The sequence below is a fragment of the Phoca vitulina genome, unplaced genomic scaffold (genome assembly GCF_004348235.1).
Source record: "Phoca vitulina isolate PV1807 unplaced genomic scaffold, GSC_HSeal_1.0 scaffold8, whole genome shotgun sequence".
Lineage (NCBI taxonomy): Eukaryota > Metazoa > Chordata > Mammalia > Carnivora > Phocidae > Phoca > Phoca vitulina.
Window position 1 is genome coordinate 754,330 of NW_022589711.1, and position 13,572 is coordinate 767,901.

Genomic DNA, 13,572 nt, shown 5'->3' on the forward strand with positions numbered 1-13,572 from the left:
TCAATAGCACCTCACTTTGCAGCCCAAGACAGAGAGGACACTGTCTTAAAAAGATTTGAGAGTGTAGATTTGTAGTGGTTATAATGTAGTGGTTATAATTTGATACATTAAGAAAAAAAAAACACAGTTTTTAAAGGAGTTGTATCAGCTTCAACTTAATGGGACTTAATGGGACTTGATATATCAGTACTAGATATACATGGCCAGGTAGCAAGACAAGAAATTTGCTCAGCTACAACCACACACCATTTCCTACAGAAAAGGAAGAATATCTTAGAGTTATCCTAAGAGCCTGAGAGCAATGGATTAGGTAACCACTCCCAGGGAGAGTAGAACTGGATCCAAACCAAGGAAAATGCCCTATGCTGGAGGAAAGGGGAACTGGTAATGTTTGATTGGCTGGACTTCAATATTTCTACAGACACACTAATTGTTGAATTCCTCCATTTCCTCCCTCTTTATTTTAAATGGCAATGTCTATGTTATTTTTCTGCTCATGTCTCACGGTTGTCTGTAGGGTTTTCTGGGGGCAGTTAAATTGTCTTTTTAGTGCCTCTGTACTAAAAAAGTGCACCCAAGACACAATACCTGAGGAATCTTATTGATACCTCAAATTTATTTAGTTGATAAAGTCTGAAATTTAAGCTCAATTCTCTTGAGCTAATGAAATAAGACTTTAAAAATCTTGGGAAGGGGAGAAGTAAATTTTGCATGTGGAAAAGATGTGAAACCCTAGGGGACAGAAGGAGGATGTTTCCATACTTATAACATGAGTGTTGCTCAAATATATCATGCTCTTATTACACCCCATTATGCTCACACAATTGACTATGTGTTTATTCACCAGTTGAATATTGCAAGTGTGATGCAAATAGAGTCTTGGTAAGTACATACACATCAATGCTTCCAGTTGTAGGGTTTCCTTTTAGAAACCAGTAGCCACATAAGTGAACTCAGCTACACCATGTGGAGCAAAATAATTGCCAAGCTGAGTCAAGTTAACAGATACGGTCATGAAAAATAATATATTGTTGATATATGTTTTATATGTTAATATATATTTTAAGCCATTACATTTTGGCTTGACTTATTATTCAGCAAAAGATAATTGAAACAGAAGTAGAAGAAATAATGAAATGGAAAGACATGCTTTCAACTTTTCCAATGCCTCAAATTTAATCTATCAGTAAACAATTTAATGAATTATTAAATAATTGACTTATTTATGGTCAGTCTCTAAAGAATGTGAAGTCGGTGTCTAACACAACTTAATAGAATCAGTGTTAAAATATGGCAGATATAGAGATAATCATGGATACCACTTACTGGTATTTTCTGTGGTAGATACTGCATAAAGAGTTTTATTAACATTATCTCCATAAATCTTTACATCAACTCTTGGAGATCAATATCCACTTTAGAACTAACCACATTTTATAGATGATGAAATCAAGGTTTAAGTTTTTACATAAATTGCTAAAATTCAGAGCTAGCAATAGTTTTAGAATTGGAATGTGAGCCCTGGTATATTCTAATTCTAATATCTGGGTTCTTATCTGTTTCCTAATATTACTTTAGTGATTTCAGTTCTATCCCTTTTTTCAACTTTGTGAGACATTCTTTAATATTTTCTTCTGGTGAGTAATGATATGGGTCTCTTGGTTTTTGAGTTAGTGAAAATTTTGTTTATGTTTTTCAAGGGGGTGTTTCCATTAGAATTGTCAGGGGAGCTTCACATGGTCAGACTAGGTGGCAAACTTCCCCGCCCCCCACTGAATGATCTCTAGTATATGTTCCATTCCCCTTTATAAGGGGGAACATTACAACTTCCTTCTACAACCCTCCACTTTAAAAATGACTCTTCCAAGAAAGTTTGTAATTGCTAGATTTCTTGGTGTGATTGGACTAATTTTGACAATCATTCTTTCTTCTATATATCTCAATCTTGCCAGGTGAGTTTTAAACATTGACCATGCTTGTGAAATGGCAGATAAAGGAAGATAAAGGGATCTGCAGGGGAATGTACAAATTCAAAGTGAAAGAAGAGATGTTGGTGTGAACTGAATCACCAAGTTAAACTTTTTTTTCCCCCAAATACTAAGATATCTTAATACTAGAAACGTCTATCTTTATAGCCTGCTGGATTAATAAAATAACGAATAATATTAAATTTTGATTAAATTTAATATTACAAATATTAAATTTTGATTAAATTTAATATTACAAATATTAAATTTTGATTAAATTTAATATTATTCTAGTACAATAGTACAGTTGCTTCCCCCCTGCATCCCCTCCTCCCAAAAAAATATTCTGTCTGTGGAAGATGAGTTAAGTTACCCAGGAAAATGAAAATATCCAAATGTATGCATTTTATTTTGGAAAACAAAGTTATGCCAAGGGTAAGAACATATATAAGACACTTCACATAAAACAGAAAACATTATTTATGATTTGAAAACATTCTGATTTAGGTGTTGAAATTCATTCAGAAAAATTAATTAAATTTAAAAAGAAATTTAAAGTACTACCCCATGTATGACATGAATCTTAGAAGACATACATTCATTACCTATATTACAAATAAAGAGGATTATAGTAGGTGATGGCTTCGGTTAGAAAGAAGTAGAAGAAATTCTCTAAAATATTTTTTTATCCATTTTTATCATATATCAGAGATTTTGTTTTAGCCTCTTTCTCATGGTATATTTTGTATTTTATTATAACCATTCTTTTAATTAAATACAGGATACTGACAGAACAAGCACAATATATAAATGCCTTTTTTTCATTCTTCACCACCTATTTAATGTTATTTTTATTCTACATACATATGTACTTTGTGGTATTTGTAAGGCTTATGTTGAAAATTGCTCCCTTGTGAAAATTTGGTATTTGCTTTTTTTTTTTTTTCATTTTAAGAATAAGTTGACCTTTACACTGGTTAAAAAAAGGAAAACACCTTATAAAAGCATGTGAGGAATGATAAGCTTCTCTTATTTTATAACTCATGAAGTCCTGCAAGAAGATAATCTATATAATAATGAGAAATAAAATTTCAACATGAACTAGAAGTTTTTAACTTCTAGATTGTCACCCAAAATGTGTCTCCAATCCACTGGATCTCAAATTTCTGTGTGCATTAGGATTACTAGAAAGGCTTGCTAAAACACAAACTCCTTTACCCTCTCCCAGATTCTTCTGATTTAAGAGGTCTCTAGTGAGGTCCATAAACTTACATTTATTTCTAACAAATTCCCAGGTGCTAATGCTGCTGGTTTGGAGACCACATTTTGAGAAGCACTGCTCTTACCTACTGTTTATTATCAAAAGATTGTGACTCAGGGTAAGGCAAAATGGCAGAAAGCATTCCTTTTATATATATATATAGAGAGAGAGAGAGAGAGAGAGAGATTGGTTTGGAAATTCTTTAAAAATGAAAATATCTGAAAAAAAATGAAAATATATGTCAAGTCGTAAACTCACTCACTGCAGAGATGGTATTCAAAATAAACGTAAATGCAACACTTTATTAAAGTAAAAGTATCTTTACTATTAATATACAAATGGTGAAGAGTGACAATTTTGATATACTGTAAGCCATACTTTCAATGTCTCTCATAAATACAAAACTTCAACAGTTGCAGTATAATTTTTACAGTTTAGACATATATATATACAGTGTTTCATAGGGACATACCATATTGAAACAATAAGAAAACTTTGTGGTAGCTAACTTAAGAATATAGAATTTGAATGGATATATACGTTAAAGAAAATAAAAGTATGTTTTAATGCACACTTAACACATCCTAGAATTCATACACCAAAAGGAAAAAAGTTTCTTTAACTTTATTTGTAAGAAGTTCACATATTCTTAACAGAGTTTAGAGGCAAAAATGCTAAACCATGAACATTCTTTTAAGAATTGGAACAAATATATTTGCTCTTAACAATACCATTTATTGTATATAATGCATATTGTTCTTGAAAAAAATCCTATCCGCAAAATGGAATATTAGGTTCTATGTTATCTTTCTCCTCTGTATTTCACTCAGCTTTCTCTTTGCATCAATATAATTGGCCTTAATTGTTATCTAAGCAGTGTTTCCTAATCCCTGGTCCAGCACTTTTCACACTAACATCCTTCCTGTGTAAGAGTTCAGTTTGCCTTCCTTGATTCGTTCAGTTCCTTGTTCCTCTATTTGCCTGTGCCTGGCTGTGATTTGAAATGCTCCAAGTAATTGCGTTGCTTATTTTTTCCCAAAGAAGGCTAAAACCAGATGCAACTTTTAGTGTGTTACGTGTTTTTGTTTTAGAAAAAAAAGAGTGGCAATATTAAATTTATATAACTAATTTTTATATTAATAATTACAAACATGCTGTGATGAAAATCCTAAAAATTATATAAAAAATTAAAGTGGTGGTACCAGGCTAAGGTATTTAAGTAATTGATAAAATTCCATAGTGAATAATGAGCTATATTTTAAGAATATTAAATGTGTTATCAAATAAATATTAAACATATATAATACAAAAGTTTATGAGGGGAAATAACCTATTGCATTCTCATATAATGTTGTTAAACAGATGCATCTACATGGGTAAATGCAATTTTTAAAAAAAGGGAGGAAGGACCTGGAAGGAAATTGTATTTGTTCAGCAAGTACTACATCTAGGCTCTTCTATGTTTCCCATTTACACGTATAATTGTTTCATCTCAGAACATGATTAAGCCCATGAGTAGGATACTTTCTTGAAAGATTTTCATTTTAGGATTGAAGTACTTCATTTTTGTGACCTTCTATAGTTTAATTTTAGCATATCCTAATACTTCCATATGCAATTTCAGTGTGAGAGACAATATAATAATGCTTCAAAGGATTAATACAAAGATTCAAATCTTTCCTCTCTAAAGATAAATAATGTTAAACAATTCATTTAAAAAAATAGCTTCACCCACTCCTACTAAAGTTTGTTGAGTAAGCACTCCGGATATGATTGTGAGAAAGAACTCCATGAGCAACTGAAATTGAGCATGTACATCATTCTTCATGAAAAAGGAAATTGCAACTTTAATAAGTAATTGTAATATGCTATTCCAATATTTCTTAAATTAAGAAATGGAGATTATTCTTTCTATCACTTCAGTTGTACATATTTTTATCAGAGTTTATCTTACCATCAACGATAAAGAATGATGTATGATGCCCAAACAAATGTACAACAGGATAATGTAGACCCAAGTGACACTAAAATAATTTACCCTATCTTAAAATGTCATCTGTTGTCATTGTCTCATAAGTGGTAGAACACAATTTTAACGATATCTAGAATGCATTATCTAGAACAGTACAGACAAAATGAAATATATTTTATGTGTGTATCAAAAGAATTGCTTTGTCATAAGTGAAAATAAGTTACACAGTATAATTTGTTATATTTAGATTTTGTATTCAAGGTAAAGTAATTTGAATTGAGCTTATTCACTAAATGTAAATAAAACAGTACCATTTAAGTGTCACAGATACGAGCAAAATATATCAATAAAGATTGCAGTTGTTTTTTTTTAATAAAGCAGAATGTCATGCTAATCCAAAGGCACAAATACATCTTAATTATTTAAAATAAGAAACATAAAATAAAGGTAAGATTATAAAGTTGCAATTAATTGTTGGCACTCAAATAAATAATCTTATTAATAAAATCCTTCTATTTATATAAATGTTTAAATCAAAGACTATGATTCATGTAAAGTTTGCTGGATCAAATAGTCTTTGAAAAATGCTTTTATAGGTATTAATATTAAAAATAAGGGAAAACTAGAGAAACATTACATTAATGTTAGACATTAGCATCAATAGAATGGCAATAAATCAATCCACAAAAATAATAAACTTTTAGAAGTCACAATTCTAAATTCTTTTGCCGATCATTGTAAAATGCGTTGACACATTAATTTGTGCCAGTTTTAAAAACAAAATATTTATCAAAATGCTGATATTACTGTTCTTTCTTATATGTTGTTGAATATAGATTGTCATTGCCTAATTGCACATAACCTATCAAGAAATACCAATATTTTCAGTGATATTTTTCTTCTTTGTTTGAATTAGCATAGGGTTCTTATTATTTAACCCTACTTATTATATTCAGTCCACTCTTTTGACATTTTATACTAATATTTAAGAGTACTCTCAGACAGTAGAAATATTTATACAGTTATATGGCATGTTTAATCTAGAATAAGAATGAAAAATAAGAACAGATTATTTCAGTTCTACTCATATTTTACAATTTACTACAAGAATCTCTTATTTGGAAACTTTTACAAATAGAGTGAGTTGGAGCATTCCACTGAAATGTTATTATTTTTGTTAATCACAGTATTGCCTTGCTTCTGAATGGCATAGATTTCAAAGACAAGAGATAAGGACCACCCAGACAACTGAAACAGTGCACTTGAAACAGTCTGTCTACAATTAGTTTCAAATTATCTGCTAACCTCAGATCATTATTCCACATTAGTGGCAAGAAATTTAACAGCATATATATGTATATGTATATATATATATATATATATGTATATATATAAAAGAAATATTTAAGTAAATTGCTTTACATGGAAAGTCCAAAGAAACAAGAGAGACAGAACTTTCAAATTGAAGAAACACAAAAATATTTGTTCTTTATTATGATTTCTCTGCTCTTGAAGTATAGCACAAATATAATAATAGTAAACATGCTAAACTGGTTTCTCAGTTTTCCTAATTCTTCCACCATTATTAGTTTAAAACCAGCCCTATCCAGGAAAAATTAGCATTCATGGCTATTGCTTCATAGACATTTTACTATGCTTGTTTACTTTGCACAAACAAATTCAAGTACTTTGACTAGTTAAGCACATTGGTACAAAAGGGGGAAAAACAGTCAAATAAAGCAAAGAGATGATCAGAGAAACATGACTTAAATAGCAACAGTCAAATCCATCAAAAGACCAGGTGGATAATTTCTACTCAAATTCCTAGGTAGGCACAGGAATTCTTTTTCTTCAGAATATGCCAGAAAAAAATATCAAGGGGAGATTCCTGCACTATAATCCTGTGAATTATGGCAACGACACTGGAGATTTAGTGCATGAACATGCAGATGGACACATTCTGTCCTGCTAATAACTAAAGGTTTGTAAAATTAGTTGGTTGTCTCTCCTTGCCTAATAGTTTCAAGCACTTTGTAAATAAAAGTGTTCATGAGTAGCATTAATATTGCATTTAATATATCACCAAATTATCTCTATAGAGAGACACGGGAAGAAGGTTGACCTGCACTGTTAAAACTCTCCTCCAATGTTCTATTGGTATGCATTCCCCAACCAGTCAATATTTGATCTATAATACCACCTGAAACACTAAGGATTATGGATGTAATGGGGCCTAAAGAAACCTTTGGCTCTCTAGGGTAACAAATAATCTAAAACCTGCTCCCAACTGGTATGTATATTTATAATCATAAATAACATTAATTTTACCTTACATACGAGTGAAAATCATGTTTTAGTCTTTTACCTCTGGGAGCTTGCATAGCTTGGAAGTTAATAAGTATTTTATTCTGGTATAGGCCCTAAAAGTAATATTAGAAAGTTTGTGTTGAATAGCCAAGGAATTTCTTCAACCAAAGTTGTTTATCAAAATCTTAAAATGACTTCTAGCTACAACACCCAAAAGAAAAACAGATAGTGGCAATTCAGTTGTTTATCACTGACAATTTTATGGCATGTTTACATGTTATTTTCGTCTTTATTTAACCACTAAGGATTTTAATTTCCATTAGCCAATTACATTTAATGATGGACCTGTAACACTGGGAAAATGAATTTTTAAACTAAGATCATCTAAAACAGTGGTCAAAAAAATGTATCTGAGGATATGGTTTGAAGTATTTCAACACTAAGGACTTATTTTTTTGATAAAATTATTTAAAAAGTAAAATATAATCACATATTTATAAATATATCAAGACAACATTGATATTGTTACCATTTCAATTTACTTTATTTGAAGCTGAGGGCAGAAATCAATATTATTTTCACTTGCAATACATTTATTTTTTTTGTGTAATCCATTGTGAGTGATTATGGCATATATAAAGAGAGAGATTTACGGAATCTTTCTAATCTAATTTTACACACAACTGATATCCGTTCAAATGGGTAACAATTTTGATCTGGCAATTCAGTCTATCAAAACTTAACATTCAAATAGCACTGTAACTGTAACTTAGAAAGAATTTTCCAAAGTTTCTCTCAATTTTTAATATCTGCTAAAGATAACTGGCTCCTGCAAGCCCAAGTTCCCTGAAATTCTCCTGATAATTATTAACTGTTTTCATCTTAAACTGAAATCCACGTTAATAATCTGTTTGCCCAAGATAGGATGAAAAACATGCAGGGCTTTCTTATACATTTAGCTCACAAAGCTTTTTTTTCCTTTTGTTTTTTCTTAAACCCCTATTTGTGGGAGAGGTTGTCGATGAAATATATAGTCCTTAAGAAACAGAGCACTTTAGCTGTATAATAAATTGCAGTATTTAAATCACAGAATCAAATTGATACCCAAGAGTTGGTGCCAGTCAGGTCTCTATATTGAAATTCATAACAAAATAAACAACAACAATAACAACAACAACAAAAGGTAATGGACCATGGGCAGGAATATTTGATCATATGTATATGTGTACAAGCTATTCCAAGCTAGAAGTTTCCCAAGAAATTAAGGTCAATGGAATAGTTTTGGTCATAGGGTCACTGCAATCCAAATGCTTTTTGTAGTATGTTCAAGCCTCTGTGATCTTGGTGTTATGCTTTGCTATCATCTTCGTTTGATTGTATGATGTCGTTAGAAACCTTAATTTCTATAGTTTCTGGATTTAAGACTTCTTTTCCATTTTCTTCTTTTAAAGGCAATTTTCTGGAAGGAAATATAAAATAATGAACTTCATTTTCTAATGCAGTTTAAGTGGTACTCCCTAATACTAAGTTACTGCCTTATAGAAGTCAATATCTACAATTATTAGAATGAAAAAAATCAGATTTGTTAAAGTAATATCAAAATGATAGAAAAATAATTAGACAATATTATCCATTGTAAAAATGTGATGTACTGCAAAATGATGAATGAAACAATGTATTTGTAGTTTTAGATGCACCAAATCGTTCACTATAGGGTGGCTTAGATTTGATAACCAGTTATTGATACATAAAATAGAATTGTTTAGAATCTAAACAAGCCAGTATTTTTTTTTTTTTTTTAATTCATGAGACAGAAAGAGAGAGAGAGAGAGAGAGGCAGAGGGAGAAACAGGGTCCCCATGGAGCAGGGAGCCCAATGCGGGACTCTATCCTAGGACCCCAGGATCATGACCTGAGCCAAAGGCAGATGCTTAACCACCTGAGCCACCCAGGCCCCCACAAGCCAGTATTTTTATATGTCAACTAGATGAGTTACTAGTACCTAAGTTTTTTCAAATAAAAATCATTAATAGTTGCTGTCATATTCTGTTACATACTTCAAAAGCTGGGTGAATTAGCTATGTTCTTTGGAACTTAATGAAAGTAAGGGGCACCTGGGTGGCTCAGTCGTTAAGATAGCTTCACAAATCTTACTATGATGACAATGATTCAAGATGTATAGTTTTTTCTACCGGTCTTGAGTCCAATGGTTTATGATTATGCCTTATTTACACAGCTTTGGGGGGAAGATTTCCTCCCTTGACAAAATATTTTTTCCACATCAAAAACAAATTCCAGTTCAATTCCATACTTTAAGGTCACCATTTTGTGGGGTAGTGAATGCTACTATGCTAGTTTCTCTGGGATTTATGTGTAATTTCTTTTCTGTTTTTGAATGAGAAGAGCAAGCCATTATGTTCTGAAGATCAAAGCTATTATGTGAAAACTAACCAATCAAAAGTAAGTCATGGGTAAATGTTACTATGTCCCATCGCTGGGAAGGAAACAGCATCTACTTTATACCTATTAGGGCAGGTTATTTTATGTGTGTTATAAATAATGCTTTCACAGTCCTTCCGTTCACCCACTCCCAAGTACGGCAAATATTGATAATAAAAGATAAAATCAATAAGGTCACTTCTAAGTAGCAAAATGTAGAGAAATTTAGAGCTTGGGTGGGAGGTTAGCATAATACTTAATATATTTTTACTCAAAGAATTATAACATTGGAATTAACCAGAGTTTTCAACTAATTCTTGGATGACGAATTTTTGCATGCCTAGTTTTCACTACTTACATTTATGTTAAATTGCTTTCTTTAAAGATTACAGTTAATTCTATTATTTTTATATTGAGTATTTCTTTTCTATAATTGAGGACTGGAGTAGTTATTAGATCATCTTTTTTTGTTTTTGCTTTATTTTTTGTATTTTCAAGTTTTTATTTAAACTCCAGTTAGTTAACATATAGTGTAGTATTAGTTTTGGGAGTAGAATTTAGTGATTCATCATTTACATATAATACCCAGTTCTTAGCTAGTTTTCATACGCACCAATCTCTCATTGTAAGTGTTAATCAACAGATAGAAATGTGTTTTATTGTGTAAAATTTTGCTTCATTGAAAAGACTTCTAACTTCTGAAGGAAAAACTATAGAACCCACCTTGTAAAAGCTGCCTCTACAAGAGTAAACTTCAATTTAGAAGGTAATAATCTCTAAATGCAGTCACTGACATGACCTGAGGATTTATACTGAAAATTTAGCTACAGAGTAGTACTTTGTATTTCTCTAAATAGTAATTATTTCAGCCCCTTGAGAGCAGATAGCAGACATTTCTGAAATAAGTTATTTTCTTCACTTGTGACAACACACAGCCTTCCATTTAGGATGAGAAACCCAAATCAAATTTCTCTGTGAGTGTTTGCTGGTAAAGAAAAAGGAATCCTTAAAAAAATAAACAAAAAAAACCCCAATATAATTTAGAAGTAATTTTAGTGAGCAGTATTTAAAGAATAATGTGATAGTCATGGTTTTGTTTGTATTCAATATATTCTATAGAATACTATTTCACTCCTTAGTAATGTCTTTGGCTTTAATCATTTTAACTTTCATGTTGTCTGAACATCATCTTTGCACATGTTCATCATCTTTGCAGATTTAGTTGAAATATCTGCTATGGCTATAATGGAGCTCTGATGGGTATAGAAAGAAGTAAATAATATAATCTTGAATGGAGAGCAAGCACCATTTCCTATATAGACATTAAAATGATAGACAATTTGGGATGCCTGGGTGGCTCAGTCGGTTAAGCATCTGCCTTTGGCTCAGGTCATGACCCCAGGGTCCTGGGATCGAGCTCGGCATCGGGCTCCTTGCTCAGCAAGGAGCCTGCTTCTCCCTCTGCCTGCCTCTGTCTCTCTCTCCCTGATAAATAAATAAAATCTTAAAAAAAATAAAAAATGATAGACAATTTAACAGTATTTCTTCTTCCTTCTAATGAATATTCTTTCTTTTTAAAGTAGACTTGTGTACATTTTCACACTATTAATTTTTATTTTAAATTGTGATATTCATATTCAGAGTAATGGCTAATTTCCTGACCCTGTTATATTTCAGTAAAAATCACATTTTGAAAGTATCACTTTCTTTTTTTAAAGATTTATTTATTTTATTTTTTATTTCTTTTAAGATTTTATTTATTTATTTGAGAGAGAGTGAGAGAGCACAAGCAGGGCCAGGGGCAGAGGAAGAAGCAGATTCCCCATTGAGCAGGGACCCCCAAAGCTGGACTCAATCCCAGGACCCTGGGATCATGACCTGGGCCAAAGGTAGATGCTTAACCACTGAGCCTCCCAGGTGCCCCTTATTTATTTATTTTAGAGAGAGAGAGGAGTGCATGAGTGGGGGAGGGACAAGGGCAAAGGGAGAGGGAAAGAGAGAATCTCATGCAGACTGCCCACTGAGTAGGGAGGCAGACACAGGCTCAATCTCACAACCCTGAGATCATGAGTTAAACTGAAATCAAGAGTCAGATACTTCACCTTAACTGACTGAGCACTCCTGGTGCCCTGAAAGTATCACTTTCTTAAAAAGTAAAATAAGTGTAAGAAAATCCAACTCTAACATGTTCCATCTTTTTGACATTTTTACATAAAATTATAAATATGTGTTTGAACAGTAGATTTTCTCTGGCATTGATACAAAATTTTCATATGTAATGTCTCTCTAGAAAATGGTTTTCGACATTCTCATCTATTTTTTTTGAAAAAGAAATATTTTTCTACAATTGATGTTATTTGTAAGTATATGCTACAAGGAATGATAATGTTATCATTTTACAAATATTTATCCAAAAATAATAAAGCATTTGAAGCTACTTACTCAGGTTCTGTTAGTGGTGTGGTTTCATTTGGCTCATTTACTGGGCTCCCATCCTCATGATTAGTGATTCTTTCATCCTCTGTTCTCATCTCCACTATTGGTTCTTTCGATCCATCTTTCCTAGGAAAAATAAACAAACAAGAAAACCTTACTTATGTAATGTAAAAATAGATGCATTATGAAACATAGTTTAGAATCTCCACATAATCCCACCTCCCCCTGCCAAAAATCCAGCATGGTCAGATTAAGAATACCCTAAGAATTTTTTTTTCATTTAAATTCATCTCAACCACGTAATTTTCACCCAGAAAAAATAGAAAGGAGAAATTCCATTTTATCTAGGATTCTTTTTTTTTCATCAAAATTGTGTTAATTTTTTGGAAAAGTCCAAATTTTAAATTTGATTGTGCAGTTTATTTTGGAAAATTTAATAAAAAATATTTTGTTAAAGGAAATTATGACATGAAATAGCTTTTTCCCCCTAAGAAGACATATGCTTTAGATTTTTTTAATTTGAAATATAGCATCAGAAATATTGCTTCTATATTAAAATTTAGAAGATAAGATTTATATATATGAGATGTAGCATTGTTTTAAATGTTTTTTATGAATTATATGAATGATTTTAACTATAATATGATATTGACTTTACATATTCATGTTTTCAAGAAAATAGTTTACATAAAAACAATATTATAACACATATGCATGATGTTTTCATTTGTAATTTCAAATCCATGTCATCTTTATTGGATTTTTAAAATATGAGAATAAGTGTAATTTTACATAATTGTGGAATTTTCATAAAATTAGAAAGTTTACTGCAAAGTTTCATTCCTCAAAAAATGAATAAAAAGAAAGAAAAACAAGGAAGGCATTTAGTGATGATAAAGGGTATAGTGAGATAAAAGCGTTGAGAATGATACACTCATAATGCAGATTATAATTATGGCACAAATACAAAAAAAAAATGTAAGGGAGGGATAGGGGTCCTCACATACCCAGGGACATAGTCTTACCATACAATCTTGCAACTGTACTCTAACATATTTACCCAAATGAACTGAAAACTTATGCCCATGCAAAAATCTCCACATGAATGTTTATAGAAGTTTTATCATAACTGCCCCAAATTGGAACCAACTAAAATGTCCTTCAACGGGTGAATGGATAAACAAACTGTG

At 31.4% G+C, this 13,572-nt stretch overlaps 1 protein-coding gene across 1 annotated transcript in view; it reads right to left on the minus strand.

Moving 5' to 3' along the window:
• Positions 1 to 3,451: 3,451 nt before the first annotated feature.
• The window catches only part of NCAM2 (neural cell adhesion molecule 2), a 517,778-nt gene continuing 507,657 nt past the window's right edge, over positions 3,452 to 13,572 (minus strand). The window contains exons 17-18 of the mRNA XM_032406278.1: positions 12,389 to 12,508; positions 3,452 to 8,966 (exon numbers count right to left, since the gene is read on the minus strand). Coding sequence (XP_032262169.1) covers positions 8,855 to 8,966; positions 12,389 to 12,508 — 232 coding nt within the window. The 3' untranslated portion in view covers positions 3,452 to 8,854. The remainder of the gene's footprint in view (positions 8,967 to 12,388; positions 12,509 to 13,572) is intronic.